Source organism: Sinocyclocheilus grahami, unplaced genomic scaffold (assembly GCF_001515645.1).
Source record: "Sinocyclocheilus grahami isolate Dianchi unplaced genomic scaffold, SAMN03320097.WGS_v1.1 scaffold563.1, whole genome shotgun sequence".
NCBI classification, from domain to species: domain Eukaryota; kingdom Metazoa; phylum Chordata; class Actinopteri; order Cypriniformes; family Cyprinidae; genus Sinocyclocheilus; species Sinocyclocheilus grahami.
Window position 1 is genome coordinate 402,028 of NW_015505742.1, and position 21,822 is coordinate 423,849.

At 38.9% G+C, this 21,822-nt stretch overlaps 1 protein-coding gene across 1 annotated transcript in view; it reads right to left on the bottom strand.

Annotated features, from left to right (window-relative positions):
* The window catches only part of LOC107556266 (receptor tyrosine-protein kinase erbB-4-like), a 153,550-nt gene that overhangs the window by 57,770 nt on the left and 73,958 nt on the right, over positions 1 to 21,822 (bottom strand). The window contains exon 2 of the mRNA XM_016239335.1: positions 4,764 to 4,915. Coding sequence (XP_016094821.1) covers positions 4,764 to 4,915 — 152 coding nt within the window. The remainder of the gene's footprint in view (positions 1 to 4,763; positions 4,916 to 21,822) is intronic.

Below are 21,822 nucleotides of genomic sequence, written 5' to 3' on the forward strand. Positions count from 1 at the left end.
CCTGCCAATACACACCAGGATCCTACATGCTGGTAGATTGATGGGAAAACATCAGGGCTACAGGTAAACAAGAGACCTTTGAAACACAGATTTGTTTGTTCAATTGTTTTCGTGCGCAATGTGTGACGAAAAAAAGTGTCTGGAGATGCATATAAATAACAATATGAAAAATATAAGTTTACTTCTGTAATATGTGAACCATAACCTAGACCATCTTTACAAATCAAAGTCTGATAACAAAGACACTTATCCTGCTTGCTGCTGCCGTGTGTTTTGAGTTTGAGCTCCGTCAAGTTAATTTATTATTGTCTACTTTTTTATCTTAAAATCAATTTTATACAACATAATTTTCGTTTTTATAACGTGTGAATATATCCCCTATCGTATTCTACAACAAAAACAATCAGAGCACCTTATCACAAAATAGTTTTATTTTGATTTCCCGAGTCCGCTATTAGCTTATAGACCGTTAGCATCGCCAGCGTGGTTACCGCTAATCTCGCTTACATTGCTAATACTCTATTCACACACATTACCATTGTTTTACTCACTGTTACTTGCTTTAATGGCGGATGTGTGTCTACCTTTGAGTGCAGGTGAGGACACGTTCGAGCTGCAGTCGGTGCAGCTTAAGCTGGAGGCCGCGGAGAAGCAGATCCGCGACCTGGTGGAGAAGGAGGCCCAGCTAAGAGAGCGGCAAGCCGCGCTGGAAACATCCCGGGCTGACACTCACAAGCCCGGGGTAAGTATACAGCACACTGCTAACACTCCCACCACCTCCACTCCGTGTGTTTCTCTGCACAGGCCCGGTGCACCCAGGACGCGATCTTCCCAGATCTCCTTCACTCTGGCGCCGGGACACCACGGACCCTGTGTGCACCAGCAGCAGAAGATGCGAGCCAGGGACCGGGCAAGGACCTCTCCCCCTCTGCCACCTCGAGATCTCCACCCGGAACTGCTTCGCTCCACTCAGCGAAACCGAAAGCGACGCTGTGATCATCGGAGACTCCATCTTTCGGCACAGCTGTGCAATGTTAGCTGAAGGTAAAGTGCACACTCACTGTTTCCCTGGTGCACGTGTTCTCGATGTTTCTGCGCAGAAACCCGCAATCCTGAAGGGCGACGAGAGTATCGGCGTGGTCTTGCTGCACGCGGGGGTGAACGACACCAAGCTGCGGCAGACAGAGACACTGAAGAGGGTCTTCAGGAGCCTGATCAAGATGGTACGCAGCACATCGCCTGCAACGATGATCATCGTGTCAGGACCGCTTCCCACGTATCGACGAGGACACGAAAGGTTCAGTAGAATGTTTGCTTTAAACGAATGTTTATTTTCATGGTGTAAACAAGAGAAACTGCTCTTTGTTAATAATTGGAATCTTTTCTGGGAGCGTCCTAGGCTTTTTTGCGCTGATGGCCTGCACCCCAGCAGAGTCGGAGCGGAACTCCTGTCGGACAACATCTCCAGGACGCTACGCACCATATTACTAGTAAGCCAATTCTCAAATAACTGCTATGATGGATTTTGTTGTACTCACTTAAATGGTAGAAGTACTTGCATTGTCCAATCTATAAAGACTGTGTCTGTTCCCCGAATAGTGAGGTCAAAATATAAATTTAATGCAGGATCTAGAAAAAATCTGATTGTGATTAAACCAGAAAAATGCAAAATAAATGAACAAAAACAATTTTTAAAGTTTGGGCTTTAAAAACATTAGATCACTCGCACCCAAAGCTGTTATTGTAAATGAAATCATAATAATTATAATCATTAATAATTTATGCATTTAGCAGACGCTTTAATCCAAAGCGATTTACAGTGCATTCAGGCTATACATTTTTTACTAGTATGTGTGTTCCCTGGGAATCGAATCCACGACCTTTTGCGCTGCTAACGCAATGCTCTACCACTGAGCCACAGGAACAAAGAAATGATCACAGATAATAGTTTTGATGTACTCTGTTTGACTGAAACCTGGCTAAAACCAAATGATTATATTTCGACCGAGCATATCCACAAACTCATAGAAAATAACCAAAACAATCCAAGGTTTTTATTTAGCACAGTGGCACCAGACACCACACACAAATATAGGACAGGAAGAGCTAAATAAGCTTATTACTGCATCTAAACCAACAACATGTTTATTATATCCTGTACCCACTAAATTACTGAAAGAGTTGTTTCTTGTAGCAGAAGAACCACTTCTCAATATTTCTTTATAACTCGTCGTTATCTTTAGGTCACATCCCAAAACCAAGCTGGTGATCAAGCTGGTGGTTATTAAGCCTCTTATTAAGAAACCACAACTAGATCATAGTAAACTGGCAAATTACAGACCCATTTCAAATATTCTGATTATGTCAAAAATTTTAGAAAAATTTGTGTCTACTCAATTGTGCTCCTTCTTGCAAAAAAATCTCAATGATGAATTTCAGTCAGGTTTCAGGCCCCACCATAACACAGAAACTGCACTTGTTAAGATTACAAATGACTTGCTTCTTGCGTCAGACCAAGGCTGCATCTCATTGCTAGTTTTACTTGATCTTAGTGCTGAGTTCGACACTACAGATCATGACATACTCATAGAACGATTACAAAACTATATGGGTATTCAAGGGCAGTCTTTAAGATGGTTTAGGACCTATCTGTCCGATCGCTACCACTTTATTTATTTAAACGGGGAGTCATCTCAATTATCACCAGTAAAGTATGGAGTGCCACAAGGATCTGTCCTAGGTCCTCTGCTATTTTCAATATACATGTTGCCCCTTGGTAATATTATTAGAAAATGCGTGATTAGTTTCCCTTGTTATGCTAATGATACTCAACTATATATCTCAACAAGACCAGATTAAACTTCTAAATTATCTAAGCTAACAGAGTGTGTTAAAAATGTATAAGATTGGATGACCAATAATTTTCTCCTATTAAATGCGGATAAGACAGAGATATTACTTATTGGACCAAAAGATAGTACACAGAATCTCTTGGATTACAATTTGCAACTAGACGAATGCACTGTTACTTCCACTACAGTAAAATCTGGGTGTTATTAGACAGAAACTTGTCTTTAAAAATCTAATTTCCCATGTTACAAAACAGCATTCTTCCATTTTAGAAAAATTGCCAAGTTATGAAACATGTTACCTGTTTCTAATGCAGAAAAGCTAGTTCGTGCATTCTTGACCTCTAGAGTGGACTATTGTAATGCACTGCTAGGTGGTTGTCCTGCATCTTCAATAAACAAGCTACAGGTAGTCCAAAATGCAGCGGCAAGAGTCCTTACCAGGTCAAGACAATATGATCATATTACCCCAATTGTACAGTCTCTGCATTGGCTACCTATTAAGTTCTGTATCAATTACAAAATATTATTACTTACCTATAAGGCCCTTAATGGTTTAGCTCCTGAGTACCTAACTAGTCTTCTACCACGCTACAATCCATCACGCTCCCTAAGGTCGCAAAACTCTGGACTTTTGATAGTACCTAGGATAGCAAAGTCCACTAAAGGAGGTAGAGCTTTTTCGCATTTGGCTCCCAAACTCTGGAATAGCCTTCCTGATAATTATAAATAAATATAACATAATAGTTAACTAAACTATAAATAGTTATAAACTATTTACTGAACATGTGTGTCTTTTATCATATTGCTGTTTCCGATATATAATAAATATAAAAAATAGTCCTTGTGTGGCTTATTGCTTTACTTTAGCTCATCACTGTCATTTTTAAGGCTATTAATGGTTCTCAGTGTCATTATTCGGCTGTAAAATATTGTCCATTATTGAGAATGTTATTGACATGATACTGTATGTTATCGACAATGAAGACTGTGAATGAACCGAATTGTCACATGGGACCTGTTACTTTACTTAGCGCTGGGTAGGATGGGCCAATCACTATCATATAATTTGTGTGATGATAGATAGATCGATAGATAGATCGATAGATCGATAGATAGATAGATAGATAGATAGATAGATAGATAGATAGATAGATAGATAGATAGATAGATAGATAGATAGATAGATAGATAGATAGATAGATAGATAGATAATAGAAACAAAAAGTAAATTCTGAAATTTCAATGTGTTAATAATTGTTTCATCTCCAGTACCTCCTCATGGAAGACACTCATGGATGGTCACCATGGGACCTCCCTCAAACTACACACTTTGTTTTCATTTGCGCCATACCATGTGACCTGTTCCCACATTTTCATCCTGATACATTAGAACCGTTATGAGGCGACTTCTATGAAAAACCATTAATTTATTAAGACTCAGAACCCATGTGAATTCTTTGTGAATAAGTAATACACCTGGTTTTAGTATGAAAACAAGGCAGCCTCAGAAAGCCTTTTTGCTCTATTTCTGCAGTTATACCAAGCGTGGAACCAGAGTAACATCCATTAATGCAAATGTAAAAGAGCTATTTAACCATCAGTGTTACCAGTAATTGCAGCACCCGTACAAAAGACTACTAAAAGGTCCAACTGCCTTTGAAATCCAAAAAAACATGATGACTTGCTCTCTAATGTCATGTCACTGGAGTGTTCATATTGGGAGCAAATAGTCTTCTGCTATTTATATATTTACATATTATTCTGTTAGTCATGCATAATAATAGTTTGCTCATTTGTGTTATTTTAATAAAAGGTGCCAAGCTGAATTCCTAACATCTGTCCAAAAGTAGAATCAAGCAAACAATTAATCTATCTCTGTCTGTCTGACTGTTTATCTATCTGTGTACTCACCTTGAGGAAAGACAGATTGCGGTTTCTTTCAATACTGGTGATCTCCAGATTACCCATGACCACCTCACAGTTCTCATAGAACTTGCGAAGAGTTTTGTACTGCTGGTCCAAATCCGACAGCGTGCTGAGCTTGTTATCAGTGCCAGGACACACTATAGAGGAGAACAAGAGACAGAGAGATTGATCAGACTATGATCAGGCTGTTTTGCACCAGAGGTTCATTGAGTGGAAATACTGTAAATCCACAAGACTATTTAAATATTACAAAATATGACATTAAAAAGGTATAAATCACTTGTTTTTCTAAAGAAACACTGTCACATCGGGAGTCGGCATCTGCCTTGCCTCCCCTAAGCCAATTGAGTTTTAACAAAACCCCTAAAGCGTGTTGTGGGTTTGGTGGGGGGGTAACTGAGAATGAATGGGAAAAGTCATGTGAGAGGGGGCAATGCCTACATTGCGATATGATTGGATATGACTGGTTATGTTCAGCTGTGATTGGTTCATGCAATAAATCCTGTCAAAATAAGACTTGGAATGGCCTGAAAACATGATCTGTGGGAGTTTTAGTGAGTAATCAGCTTGGTGAAATTTAAAGTTAATACCGTGTCTGTGACCAATATTTACCGAGCTTTGATGACAGATGACCCAAAAAATTCAAAAATAGTTAAACGTTAACTATTAAAAAGAATATAAATTCACAAATAAAATCTATTGTTTAAATTGTTACTGCCTTGAGTTATGATTTTGGAATACATGTAAAATGCTTAAAAACACTAACTTGATGAGATTCATACTTGGCTTTAATAAATAGTATATTGATAACAATTTAAAAATATATAATATAATTTAATTGTTTTTTCTCTCTCTCTCTCTCGCTAATTATTTTTCTGATAGTACAAGTAATGTTTATATAACCAATAAAATGTGACTGGGACATAAATTTGATAATAAAAAAAAGCCTCCTCATTTCAGAACACCACTGCACTACTGAGATTGTATATATAAACCTTTAAACCTTTACGTTGTAGTACCCATGTCATTATACACATTTGTGTCCTTCTCATAAACCGTATATACCAGTACACACACACACACACACACAAACATAAAGAAGTTCTGAAGCTGGTTTCATCAAGATGTCATTTTAACCTTGGCTCATTTAAAGCTGACCAGCTCGGCTCTTGCCTCTATATGAAGACAAATGAGAGCTAGCGAGGACAATTCCCTAACATCATCTATTAGATCATGGACCTGTGGAACCATGACAACAAGCAGGGTATTTTGCTCAACAGGCTTAGCGAATAACAGAAACTCCAGTCGATAGCGCAGTAGAAGCATTTGTGCCAGAGTTATAATGTGGGAGGCCACTGGGCTGATGGTGATGCTGCTGAAGTGGAGGCAGGAGTAATAAGCAGTTATTGAACCCCGGAGGGTGACTGTTTCTCTACATTACAGCAAGCCATATTACGGCCCGCCGCCTGCAGAGCAGACCACTCCATATTATTGCTGTGGACAAATTACACCCTTCCCCGCTAAATTCATTCACTGTCAAAGTTAGGTAGTCCCAGAGGACATGGCGGTGCCATGGTGTATACAGAGCGAAGATTTAGACATCTGCTGGACAAATAGAGAATAGATTTCCTTATTGAATATGTCACATATCTGTGGGTGAGAAAAGCAGCTGGTGAGGAGAACAATGCCCTGTCCGGTACCATGTTTCTCTCAAATAGGGGTCTCCTCTGTGCTGGGGTTAATTTGTTTCTGAGAAAGTGCACTAGAGAGGCTAATGTAAGACGTTGATCTTTTTTTTCTACCCTTTCCTTCTACTTGTCTTTTTTTTCTCTCTCAGCTACATTGCTTAAATGTGGAGATTAAGGCTACAAAGCACCTTAATTCGCAAAGAGTGTCCCACTTTCACTTTTCACCAGGGCTTAATACACAGAACACATATGGCATGTATTAAGATTAAAGGTGCGGATAAAGTACTGACACCCAACCTCTTTCGTCTGCTTCAAAAAAGGCATCCTAGAAAAATGTATGATGGTAACTTTCCACTTAGATAAAAGCTGTTAGATATGGAAGCCTGTTTTTGCTTCAGGGTAAAAAAAAAAAGTAAATAAGAGAAAACTAGAGTAAAATAAACATTACTCTTTTTTAATATACAGTTACAATAATATGTAACATTGCAATTATAAAACTATTCCCTATAAATACACACACACACTACTGGAAGATATAAAGTTTCAGTTGAGAGACAGAAAGTCAAATTTACAAGAAATAATGATGATTTTGAGATATAAAGTTGTGCGTGGGAGATACGTAGTCACAGCATGAGAAATAATGTCACAATTACTTTTTAATTTTTTAGTCTCTGAGATTTAACAGGCTTCCAAAGTTAGAAGTGAGCCGATGGTTTGCATGTCTTAAGCCCTCTGGAATAACTAAAAAGTACTAAAATTACAAAAAAATTTAATTAGCTAAATAGAAATATTGAAAATATTGAAAAACAGTCAAAATGACAAAAGCATACCATAACACATACAGTAAAATTACTCAAACTGAATTAAAGTGAACGAAAGCTAAATAGAAATATTGAAAATATTGAAAAACAATAAAAATGACAAAAGCATACCATAACACGTACAGTAACATTACTAAAAGATAAACCTAAATGAAAATATAAAAACAAAAAATTGACCAGATAACTGGTATGATAACTAGTGTGCTTTATTTACTAAAATTTTTTGGCAATTGGTGAGAATGGCTATATTATGAAGCATGCTGCAGAATTCACCTCAAAAATCTTGGCCTTCGACTTTTAGTGCTCTAAGCTGTTGCTTTACTATGGTTTAGAACCAAAAGTGTTTCAAATAAAATGTTCAATATAAGGGTGACTGATGTGCTCAAAATCGAAAAATGAAAAATGAGAATGTGTCCTTTTGCTCACTGCCCACACTGACCCAATAATCCATGCTTGTTTCTGATGCTAAGGGATTCCTTTCCATACTTCAATGGCGTTTGTCGACAGAAACTGAGCCCTTAGCTTTAGAGACTTGAAAAGCCCACATCAGAACTTCAGGATATGGGATCCAGGCAGGATCGATGGAGTGAAAGATCACCACATTAACACCCATCCCGCTATTTCACACACTCATCATTTTTGACTCTGTAAACCCAAGCTCCTGGGGCGCTAATGTGCAACAAATCTATTCATTACATTTGCTTGAAATATCCACACTTTTCAGGTCTTCAAGTTTGGATGTTCTCCATTCATGTTTTCATCCAGGTTCTTAGCATGTTTATTGTAAATTTGAACTGTTTATAGGCCTATATACTGTAAACAAATAAACAAATCAATACCTAAATCAATCAATTTGTTATTATCTTAAATCTTTTAAGAAAAAAACATATTTACAGTGGCATTCTGGCAAAAGGATGTTGCTGTCTTGAATGGGGTAAATTCACAATATGAACAATTGTTTAATTATAACAGATTAGATTAATTTTAACAAAGTCAGAATTTAATTGAACACTTAATGTACACAATATTTTTTCTCAAAATGTAATAGAACATATGTTTGCCTAACACTAGGAAGAATGACCGATTCAGCCATAGAACTTTTTATCTCACTATTCTAACTTTTTTCTTGCAATTGTGAGTTGACATCTTTCAAATCAAACTATTTTTCTCAGAATTGCGAGTTTATATCTTGTTTATATCTTGCAATTAGGAATTAACATGTCACAATTCTGACTTTTTTCGCAGAATTTTGAGTTTTTACTTCCTCTGCAATTCTATCTAGCAGTGTATATCTGTCTACAGTATATCTCACAACTCAGACCTCTTTCTTGTAAGATATAAACTCAGAATCTATAATCAAATCTGTTAACAGATCTGCTATTAATGTAATATGTTAATGTAAATATTAATCTAAATGCCACAGTATGTATTCAAATAAATTAACCAATTAATGAGATTCAGCACACTTGAGTTAGGAACATTATTAAGATTCCAACACAATCATGTTCAAACTCTTTGAGTAATTGTGTCATCTCTGCAACAAAATATCTCCCTCAATCCAAGAAGTATGAGAGACCAGGCTTTTTTTTTTTTTTCCCCCGGAATGTTGATGATCGTTTAACTCCTCAGAGCTCGGCCAATGAAATCGCAGCACTCCCTCATCCATCATTAGCTGACGGGGTCAAAATGAGCCGCCCTCTCCTCATGCTAAAAACTCCAGTCTGCCCTGAATCATCATTCTCTATCACAAACCTTAATATATGCCATTGATTAAACCAATATCAGCAAGTGACACTAACCCCATTTGGCTATAAGTACATCTGCGATGATCTCGGTCACAGTTTTCTCTTCCTGGTGAGAAAACTATATAATACAACTCTAAAGATTTCACTTAAAGGAGATCAATGTAATATTTGATGTCTTAAAACAGCCTTAAAATGCTGATCACAACAAGAATCTACTGCTGAGATCAGGGCCATCCTTAGCTGATGCGGGGTCTGGTGCGAGGTAAGGAGCGGGGGTGGTGGGGGGGTATCCCCTCAGTCTGAAGACATGCTGAAGAACGTGTTTGCTGCCTTTTTAATGAGATGAGCCTCAGTTCTCACATTCTGAATCAATAATAATTTGCTTAAACTGCAAATAGAAGGGTTTAAACAGCAGAAATCTGACGTTAGTGAAGTGGACATTACATGATGCGGTCAGCCAATATATAATCAGGTGACTATAAATCAGATTCATGCAATAATCCATATTCTTATTAAGAGTCACAGTTGCCGAATGTAATATAGTAAAAGTCATATCTCAGGTGGACGGCTATTGTAGGAGGTCACTGAAGCATAGAAATCATGTTGGGGTGGAATTATGTTCCCATTCCATCAAACTTGGGATTTACCAACGACATTTTGCTTCTGGGATGAAGTATATGAAGCAACAAATCTACAAAGAAGCGTAGGGAGGTATGGCAGTGCTGTGCACATGACAGGGAACATTCGGTTGAGTAATGTGATGGAAATTTATGTTTATAATAGACATAATCATGCATCTGCATTCCAGGCTTCCGAATGTAATGTGTTCCCATTGCAGTTAGGCTGTTCATATCAAAATTGACTGTAATATCCCCAGCGATGAGCAGGAAGTTTGATGGTTTCCTCTTGGAAATGAACTCTGTCAAGTGCAATAACATGAATCAGCGTGTGAAGCGCAGAAAGAAGACACGTCTGAGAATTGTAGATATTATTGCAGCCATGAGTTTTTAGAACAATGCTTCAAGTACAAGTTTTAAATATCTCATCTAGACATTCATTATATACATTTTGGTGCAGAAATATGGTTAACTCAAATGTTTTTCAAAAATGCTTAACATACATAAAGTCTAGATACTAGTCACTAAGTGTTTTATTATGGCTATTCTATTTCTACTATTTGCATATGATTATCATATGCATGTTTGCTTGAATCGGGACATTACCAAACAAGTTCTTTTCATAATGTCCTATATAAATATACTGATGTATAACATTACTTACACACTACAAAACAAGATTACAAGTTGGTTAATACTAATTAAAATCACATCCAAGGGACAAGTACTTTGGGATGTTAAATGGAAGGTGTGATTTCTACTGATCTGATAAAAAAAATATTTATAAATTTAATCAAAAGAAATAAAGGCTGATTTAGACATTAAATAATGACTTTCACTCGTTGGTCTAGCCTAATGTAGTCAGGCTGATTTAGCTACAGTATATTAATCTATTAGATTATTAATAGTTGGATAGTCATAATAAATAATGTCTTAAAACTAGATCTTTTAGATGTTGACAATGATTGGTTTAAATGGGTTTTTATGTGTGTTTGCATGCACAACAAAACTTTACCATTACAATTCAGATCATTATAAAAATCAAGAAATGCAAGAAAACACATGACATGTTTTTGAAATTGTAGTGTTTTGATGTCCAAACATAAATAGATATGATCACAAGACAAAATCGGGATAATGGGAATAAATCAACGATGCATTTCTCAGTTTTCTACTTTCCTTTCAGATGTTTTTGTTAGTTTGTTTTTTGTGTGCATGAAAGTCAGTGGGGCCCAAAAAGAAAAAAAAATGTAATTGTACAGACAAGAACACTTTTGCATTTAGCAGAAGAAAGACTGACATGAATGACACAGAATGTCATGAGAATGAGTAATGAACTGCAGAATTTTTTATTTTTGGGTGAACTATCCTTTAAATATAACTATATTGCACTAAATACTATACATCTAATCACAATTTCATCAAATCTATGATCAAATCTGTTAAACTACCCAATAGAGTAGCTGAAGACAAATTGTTGCAAAGTAGATTACAAAATGATACACATTTAATGATGAGAAGTGCTCACAGCTAAACCGATTGAAGAGAGATATTATTCATTACAAGGGAACGTCTCGGTTACGTATGTAACCCTCGTTCCCTGAAGGAGGGAACGGAGATGTCACGTCGGTGACCGACGATTTGGGATCTCGCTTCGAGAGACCATCTACTAACTAAATGAGCCAATGCACATTGGCATGCTATGATTGCATCCAGCTGCCGCTGATGACGGCGCAAGCACAAATGGGCAGCAGGTGCAACGCATACCAGCTTTTCGCTTTGGAGCCGAGCGACAACATAATTCTGTTAACATATAATATTATACATCACCTATGCGCAACGCATATACGCACGCTTTAGCATACAGGTGACAGTTGGCCGTGCAGAGCATCAGGGAGAAGTAGGAGCGTGGGGAGTTACTAAAAGTTCCCAATGCATCGGGAAAAGCTGCATTTTAGAAGAGTTTTGATTTGATTACCATGGCAAACAGTGAGCCAATTGGTCAGGTGCAGTGCAGAATCTGCAAACATATCCTTGCACATAACAGCAAAAAATACACGCAATAGGCTAAAGCGTGCCGCAAAGCCCCAGCAAAAGCAATTACCATAAATGTGTCAGGGGAAATAGTAAGTTTTATGAGTTCTTGTCACAAAGATGAAGATGATGATCCTGACTCGCCATTTCCTCATTGGATGTGCTTTTAGAGAGAAATGCATCTTTAGGGATTTTATAATGAAAGAGTTTTTGTTTTCGATTTGAATTATTTAGTTTTAAAGTAGTGATTTAAAGCTTTCTATAGATACATTTATCAAGTCTGTGAGGCAGGTATTCGCTGAATTTCGGTTCATCATTGTGAAGCGCTCCTGGCCGAAATTGCAGAAAGCGAATCCTGTATGTATCCTTTATTTTATAAAAGCCCAATGTTTTGTTGATATTGTGAGTGCACACAAATAAAAGTAGACCCTTTACAGTTCCGAGTGATGTATTACTCTTACCTTAATGAGCAATAATTATGGCATATTTTAAGTTGTTTCCAATGCATGTGATCGCCCCAGCACCTCCATGTCCTGTAAAGTGCGCTTTAGCTCTCAGCACAAACGATTAGATATGCGTCTAATAGCGCACATTTATATAGGTTAAACATTTAAACTAGCATTGTGATATGCTTGAACTGTTTTATATCTATAGATTTTATTTTAGGCAAGTTGTGATGATTTGAGACGACTAAATTGATCAAACATAGGCTATGACTGTCTGCCGCTGGCCGCTTGGTCATTAAAAAATAAAAACTTACATTTAACGAACAAAAAATAAATTACCTAAATTATCTAAATTAACAATAAAAAAACGAAACGAAATATAATCACTTTGACATTACATACAAAACGGAACTATTTTAATAGCTGAAACAGTAGTATAGCTATAAGCTGTTTTGGAAGAAGGGGGCAAAACAAGACGGGCTCGGGTCGGACTCAGGCCAAGAATTCTGATGAGCTGTTGGACCTGGGCTGGGCTAGGGCCTGAGCGTCTCGGGCCAAGGCCGGACTAGGGCCTATATTTGAGGCCCATGCTGGGCTCTAACGAGGACTACTTCAGACAGTAGCATGGGCGGTCTGAGGGTTACAGTGGTGACAAACCCTCCAGGGAACAAACCCTCGGGGGACCATCGCTCCTCTTGCGCTCCGCAACCAGTCGAGCTGCCAAAGGAATGCGCTGGGCCCTCTTTAAAGAGTGTACCAGCGGTATCCTTCGGCGCTCCTCCCGACGACTGGATGTCAATCACTGCATCGGAGGGGGAGCTTTCTGGAGAGGAAGAGGGTACATGGAGAGGTACATGAGGAGCTTACCAGGTTGTGAACGGCACCTTTTACTGCCAGAAACCGGCCTGCTAGTTCCTTCCCCCCTCACCACCTTCAATGGTGGTGCAGCTAAGGGGTATACGGGGATCCCCCCCGGTGGAGCGGTCGGTAGCAATGCAGTTGTGTCCAAATACCGTCTCCTCCTGGCAGGGAAACCCGTCTCTCCCCTCCCGGACCTGTAGGCACTCGTCTGGTCTGACCGGCAGTGCTTATTCGGATTGTGGAGAAGCTGCCTCCGCCTTACAAGCTATGGCGTTACTGCAGGATCATCAGGCTAAGGCACTGAAGGACCTGCACGAGGGTGGTCATGATCAGGAAGTTCTGAAAGAGCTCCGAACCGGAACTGACCTCGCGCTCAGAGCAACAAAGATCACGTGCTGGTCTGGACGGATAACACTGCAACTGTTTCGTACATCAACCGACAAGGTGATCTGCGCTCCCGTCACATGTCGCAACTCATCCGCCACCTCCTCCTTTGGAGTAGGAAGGTTCTGAGGTCACTTTGTGCCATTCTCGTACCGGGAATGCTCTATCGCGCAGCCAACGAGCTGTCAAGAGCTGCGCACCCGGGAGAATGGAGACTCCATCCCCAGATGGTCCAGCTGATTTGGAATCATTACGGAGCCTCTCAGGTAGACCGGTTTGCCTCTACAGAAACCTCTCACTGCTAACTGGTTTACTCCCTGACCGTGGAAACGCTCTGCACGGACACACTGGCACACTGGCACACAGCTGGCCACGGGGCCTGTGCAAATATGTGTTTCCCCCCAATGAGCCTTCTCGCACAGACACTGTGCAAAGTCAGGGAGGACGAGGATGAGGTTCTGCTTGTGGCGCCTTACTGGCCCACTCGGACATGGTTCCCAGAACTAATGCTCCTCGTGACAGCCCCTCCCTGGCAGATTCCTCTGAGGAAGGATCTACTGACTCAGAGACGGGGCACCCTGTGGCACCCACATCCAGACCTCTGGAGACTTCATGTCTGGTCCCTGGAGGCTCTAGGCGACCTACCCCGAGAGGCAGTTGACACCATCACTTCGGCGCAAGCACCATCCACGAGACACATTTACGCCTTGAAGTGGAACCTGTTCGTCAAGTTGTGTTCTTCTCGCCGAGTGCTTTCCTTATTGCAGCAAGGGTTGGAGCGAAGGCTGTCTCCCTCCACCCTTAAAGTCTATGTTGCTGCGATCGCTGCTAACCATGACCCCATGGAAGAGAAGTCGGTAAGGTAGCATGACCTGGTCACCAAGTTCCTTAGGGGGGCGAGAAGGTTGAATCCTCCTCTGCCTCCCTCTATACCCTCTTGGGACCTGTCTCTAGTGCTCAGAGCACTACAGCAGGGCACATTTGAGTCCTTGCAGCCAGTTGAGCTAAAGTTTCTTTCAATGATAACGCTGCTCCTGATTGCATTGGCCTCCATCAAGAGGGTAGGGGACCTGCATGCATTTTTGGTCGACGAATCGTGCCTAGAGTTTGGGCCAGCTGACTCTCAGGTAATCCTGAGGCCCCGGCCTGGCTATGTGCCCAAGGTTCCTACTACCCCCTTCAGGGATCAGGTAGTGAACCTACAACCACTGCCCCTGGAGGAGGCAGACCCAGCCCTAGCTTTGCTCTGTCCCGTCCGCGCCTTGAGATGGTACATGGACCGGACACAAAGCTTCAGAAGCTCAGATCAGCTCTTTTTCTGTTACGGAGGCCGGCAGAAGGGGAATGCCGTCTCCAAGCAGAGAATGGCCCACTGGATAGTGGATGCCATCACCCTGGCTTATCAGGCACAGGGTGTGCCCTGCCCACTCAGTTTGCAAGCTCACTCTACTAGAAGTGTTGCATCCTCCTGGGCGCTGGCTTGTGCTGCCTCACTGACAGATATTTGTAGAGCTGTGGGCTGGGCGACCCCCAACACGTTCGCTAGGTTCTATAGCCTTCGTCTTGAGCCGGTATCCTCCTGTGTTCTCACTTCAAATGGGTAGTGGCACTGAGGCCCCGGTTTAGTGTCGGTTTGCTAAAACTGCTTCAGAGTGTCTGTACTGTAGACCCTGTTGAGCTCCTCCATCCCCTCGGCAGCCAGACGTGGCGGAATGTCCGGCGCCAGGCCCTCACTCGATGAATATGTTCACATGACTGTGGGTTCATAGCTGAGCGGCACACCAAGTGTAATTTTCAGAAAGTGTAATTTTGAAACATGAATTTTGATAATGTGGTCAAGTGTAATCAGGAGACTTGTAGATACTTCACATATTATGATATAAAGTTCAAATATGCACTGGCAAGCCCTGACTGTGTTGCCTAGTGTCAAATTGACATTTGATAATCAAACAAAAAAGGACTTAATATGTGAATTGGTGTGATTTTTTTATCAGCTGTTTGGACTCTCATTCGGACGGCACCCATTCACTGCAGAGGATCCACTGGTGAGAAGGTGATAGGGTGAACTGTTCCTTTAAATTATTCTGTAGGACAAATTTAACTCTGCTACATGACATATTTAGGAATGCAAGCCATGTCTTGAATCTCTAAAACCTTAATGCATTTATTAGCATGCTCCTTTGAGTAGATAATGCATGATCCAAAAGTGTGACTTATTTAGTAACAGAGGTAAAAGTTAACCATCTACAGAGGTTAAAACCTTACTTAGAATATTAAATGTACATATGTAATTAGTTAAATTCCTGTTGTTCACATATGAGCTCATTTTCCAGAGCCAGACCTGTAGCAGTTCCATTCAAGGGTCAAGGTTACATCATAGCTGGCACATTTGCCTGCAATAATGTACATTGAAGTCACTCCACTTTAACCAAGCGGTCTGGTTTCTGCGGACGAAACCATCTGGACATGAGCAGATTTTGTGTCAGCATGCTGACTGAGTTATTTCCTTCGGCTCTGGCTCTTTTGTGTAATGTTGTATTTTACCAATATATCTTTTATCTCGCAATATATCTAATTTTACCTATTGTTTTTTGGATTCTGATCTCAGATAATCTAATATTTTATAGTGGATTCAGGCTATTGCAAAACCTAAAGTTAAATAGGAAATTGTTGCAATGAGTTTTGCAATAAGAACAGTAATCACATTTAAAGCAATGGTGTGACACAAATATATCGGTTTAGAAGTGTAATATTCTTTGCTTTCATTATTGCAATTGCAATAATGCAGTCTTTTGAATTAAAGCAAACATGTTCCTCAAGTATATGCATATGATGGTGTGCAAGATGTGAGCTGATAAAAAATAGTATCGAGACGTAAGCACAATATGATGATGCACCATAGCGATAATGACACATGCAACAACAAACACATGTCACACTGTTCTTCTTCACACGCAGCATGCCACAGGAACCCTACTGTTGTTTTTCTCTGTATCTGCTTGCAAAAGCCAACCGACCCATTTATGATATAGGGGCGGGAGAAAGGTTATGTAATTGCTATGGAGGCCAGCAATTACATCACTCTTTGTTTTGCATACAACAAGATCATAAAACATGCTACAAAACAAGTGTTCTAGGCTGTTGCTAAGTCATTCTTTACTATAGGCCAAGTCAAAAGAGCCCACATATCTATTTCTCTGTGTCTCTGTCCAGTGACACATATGACTTTGGACCTTCCTTTAATGTATGTCTATGGGATTCCTATACCCTATATATATTACATTTTAAAAAATGATTGTTGAAAATAGTAGATGATGACATTTAGCAACAAAATTAGTAATGAGTTTTAGTCAGTCATTCTGTTTAACAGCTGAATAATCATCAATATGTCAGTGGTTCAGAATCCATTACGCACTACATGTTGTGTGCATCGGTTTATACTTAACTCTTTGACACATAACTTAAACATCAGCGAGTTAATCATCAACACTCTTCACACCCTGCTTTTTTTAGCACAGGGAAAGTAACTACAGATTGCTAAACATACTGAAATATGAATCACAGACGACAGTAGGATATGATGACCATACGTCCTGTTTTTCCCCTACATGTCCTGGCCGGGATTTCCTTAAATATCCAGGTTTTGGCTTTGTTTTCCTATTGAGATGCTCTCTACAGTCATCATACATTGTAAGAACATGCATTTGCATTGCTTTGACTTTCTCAGTAGATCACACCTTCCCACATGCACAATGCCTGCATGTTATGGTCAAACTACTTTTTCAGTCATTACCTACAGCAAGTATGGAAACAACAGGAAAACAAAGCAAAAACCCGCACATTTTAGAAATAGAATGAAATGAAAATACTGTCATTATTTATTCTCTCAGAGAATCACACATATATTTTCCATACAATAACAATTATTAGTGACTGCATTTGCCCAACTGCAAAAGCCTCTAAAAGTAACATAAATGCACCATAAAAAATCCACAACTTCTGTGCTAAATTTAAGCAATATTGTTTTTACACAATAGTTCAATAAACAATACATCTATTTTGAATAACTCACATTTCAGACACAGTATTGCTAGTTACTTTATCTATTTTTGATCCAGTAATGAAAATATTTTTAAACAAAGACATAGCAGAACATAAAATGTTGCGAGTCTCAGGGTGAATCAGTGTTTTAAACAAATCGGCTAGATGAATGATTCAGTGATTCAATCATAAAGCCAATTGCTGAATTCGGAGCAGCATAATAGCATACTACTCTTCCATAGACAGATATTATAAAAACAGTAAGAGTAGTATGCTAGTAAGTGGTTCTGTACTCAGCAAATCATCTGGGCGAAGGAATGAAAGACTCAGTCACACATTCACTCACTCATAAAGACACTTAAGACAGTTATTTGTTCTGATCCTAAATTAATCAGTGTTTGTGAAATTCTAACTTAAGCTTAAAAAAAATACATGAAGCTAGTCATATGAATTATGCTCTTTATTCCAAGTTTTCTGAATCGTCACTTCGAATGAGAGGTTAACAACTGAGAGTCATGAGTTGGATTTGTTAGATTCACAAATTAATCATTCAGACAGGTCTTGTGCACTGGATCAATGATTCGTTGGCATATTTGACTCAAAAGAACAATTCATTCACACATCAGACATTGCTACTTCTCTGAACACGCCAAAGAGACGAATGCTTTTTGTGAGATTTTGTGAAGTGAATATTTCGGGCTTCTCAGATAAAACTGTTTGACTTCAAACGACTTGGAACAATTTTGTCCTTTGTATCCAATGAAAAAGAAGGTCTCATATCTTGACACAAGGGTTTGGAAGTGAGTTTCAACTATAGGACAATATATATATATATATATAGGTGAGACCTATATATATATAAGATAATTGTGACTTTTTATCTCACAATTCTGAATCTTTTTTCCCCTATCAATTGCAAGTTTCTCTCATAATTCTGACTTTCTGAGTTAACATTTAAATTCAGATTTTTTTTCACTAAATATTTTTTTTCCGCCACTAAAATAGTTAATTGCAAATTTTTATTTCGCAATTCTGACTTTTTTCTTGCAATTGTGAGTTCATATCTCACAATTCTCTTCTTTTTTACAATTGCGAGTTAACATCTCACAAATCTGCCTTTTTTTTCTCCGAATTTTGAGTTTAAATCTCGCAATTGTTTTCTTTTTTTTTGAGAAAAGAATTGCTAGAAAAAAGTCAAACTGTGAGACATATAAACTCCAATAAAATCTTAATTGTGAGATAAAAAGTTGCAATTACTTTTTTTTTATCATATGGCAGAAACAGGCTTCCGTAGAAGGGTGAGTAAATGATGACATCATTTTTATTTTGAGTGCACTGTCTCTTTAACTACCTATTTTCTGTGTGGCAAAGTTTGATATGTTCCACTCTGTACCACACATGGCCAGTCATTAACCAAGAGCTGGAGACATGTATGCTTGAAATCTTTGGTATTCACAGTCTTAATATCTCTGATTCATACACGCATACACATGCATCCTCGTTGACTAACACAGCTGACGCGAGTTGCTGTCAGAACAGATTGGGAGCCAGCGCTGGGCCATTTATCACCCTGCTCTGGTGTTCCTGTCTACTGTACTAACAGCCGCACACAAGGGCCTGTCTCCGACTACTTGAGTTTCCATAGAAAGCATGCACTGGAGACTGCACCATTAATCTTAAACAATCACTTGGGTTGGAACCACTTGATACGTCTGAGTGTGCCAGCAATTTACAGCAGCTTTCTTCTACATCCTCGCTTGTCTCGTGCATAATGCTCCAACTTTACACCCCACAGATTACTTTGACATTTGCAAAAATGCTTTGGATTACTGTCATAAAATTTACTGTTACATAATGAGACGTTATGCAGTAAATGTTCAAGAGTTGTTGTTTCTCTCTCTCTCTCTCTCTCTCTCTCTCTCTCTCTCTCTCTCTCTCTCTCTCTGGTCTGACTCTTAAAAATGGCACATTTCTGTAGCCCCATGAAGTCAGGTTTGTTCAATAATATTAAAATAAAGTAAAATAAAAATAAAATAAAAAGTTACCCTTTATTCCAAGTACGAGCAATTATAAGTCTAGCAACATTAATGACTTAGACTTACATTAAACCAGATCATTTAGATGTTACCCTATGACCCATTTCTAGGTTACCTGAGAAAAAAAGTTTCTACAATATAGTGAAATATCACAGTCATCAAATACCCCGTCAGTTGTTTACACACATGATTAAGGTTGTGACTGCAGAGCGTGTCCTCATTACTGGTTCTGCTACTCACTCATTCACTCTTGGGTTCCTCTGTTCATCTAGGCTTACCAATGACTGACAGAAACTGTGTCAATAAGGCACAATGGAGGCATCCTGGGACAACATCACACACTAGTACTGTCTAACAGAGAAAAGAGGGAGGGAAACTGTTTAATGGCTGCCCCTCCAAATCTGACAGACACTTTAAAGGGCTTCAAACCTCTGTGGACGAAAAAAGGCCACACAAAGAAAGGTTGCGACAGATATAAGGACAAGAACGAAGGAAAACGGATACACTAAAGAAAATTAAAAGAAATAGACCTAACCGAATGGTTCGGCAGAGGTTTTTTCAAGCTAGGGACCTTGAAAGGACAAAATGTAGCTAATGCATTGTGCAACATATACTGTATATGATGGCAAATTCAGTTAAATAGGGTATATGTCGAACACCACCTGACCAAACCCGGAAAGCAGGTCTCATTGCTTCTGCTTGTCGGAGAACGTGTTAACAGCCGTATTAAATAATAGCGATATCTTTGGACTATTAAGATAATCAGTTAAACTAGCTAGCTGTTTTTATTGTTGACGTTTTATTCAATTTTTATATCTAAATGTGAAAAGAATAAAAAATTTAAAAAAACTTTTAGATATCAGTCCGCATATGTGATGGACATTGGTTATGATCATCACTGGTATCTACTTTGAAGGCATTTTGAGTAAACTGGCTTCATATTTAACTAAGCATATGCAAAACGCTTGAACCGGAAGCGACGAGACCCGGTTAACAGATTACGGAAGTCTGTTGCGCATAAACCCTACTAAATTAAATTAAATTAAATTAAATTAAATTCAGTTCAGTTCAGTTCAGTTCAGTTCAGTTCAGTTCAGAAATAAAATAATAAAATCTGAACCAAAACTAAAGTAGAACTAGTTTTCAAGCCTTAATTGTAATGATATGGATCCATTTTATTAGTAAGTTTCATTAGTAAATGACTTCTTACGGTGTATATGCACACTGTAACAACCTTTAAGGTTAAGTGCCTTAAGGTCACATTGGGGCCATTCATAAAGTATATCACCCACAAATTTATGGTTACCAAAACACACAATCCCATCTTTCTGCAGCCAAGTTAATTGGCCCATTATTTTTTTTCATCACAGAAGTTTATTCTAGTGAGTTTGTAAAGAGTAAGCAACATAGTTGCCCAGTTCCCCACTGAAGATTTTTCCCTTGACAGTCTATTAATTTCTCGTGTCATTATAACATCAAGAAACTGGCTTGTTCGAGTCTCCATTTTTCCTCTTTAAAGATTTACCTTAAGTGGTACGAATAAAAAACAGCTTCTTTCAATTATGTTTTCCAGGTAACGTCAGCAAGAAAGAATAATTGCACTGGGTGTTGTGGCTCCCAGAGATGGATTACAAGCTCAAGGCAGAGCTGGCAAATGCTCCATAGGGGATTTGGGGGAAAGCGGGTGTCTCTGGGTGAGTGTGTGCTTGTTTATGTGTGGTGAAGTGATGGTAGCAGTGTTGGTTTGTGCTGATTAAAGGCTTGACAGCTGTCCACACATTTTGTGTGGCCATGCAACTGAATCTAGGGTCTATGACACCTGTCAGTATGTGCTCACATGTAGCCTAGTTCTGAGCACAACAATTGCAATAGTAAGGCAAAATATGTGGCACCTGTCTAAATCACGCTTATCACAGCTTACATTAGGTTAGAAAAACAGTATCCTTTAAATAGCACTCAAAAAACATTTGGGCAACACAGATGGTCTCCTTCTCCTTACAGCATATTTCATCACACCAAAACATAAAGACCTCATAAAATGCTTTGAAGCAAATTCATTTCCTGTGCTGACTTATTTCAACTGAATTCAAAGAAATGTTTCATATTTAAGTAGAAAAGCAAAGTTTGTCAAGACAAACTTTGGAAGTTGACTCAATAAAGCCCTGTTTGAAAGATTTGAAAGATTTAAAAACCTTCGAGTTTGAACGCTTAGGACTTGCAGACAGAGAGAATGATAATTTGAATAGAACGATAGATAGATAGATAGATAGATAGATAGATAGATAGATAGATAGATAGATAGATAGATAGATAGATAGATAGATAGATAGATAGATAGATAGATAGATAGATAGATAGATAGATAGATAGA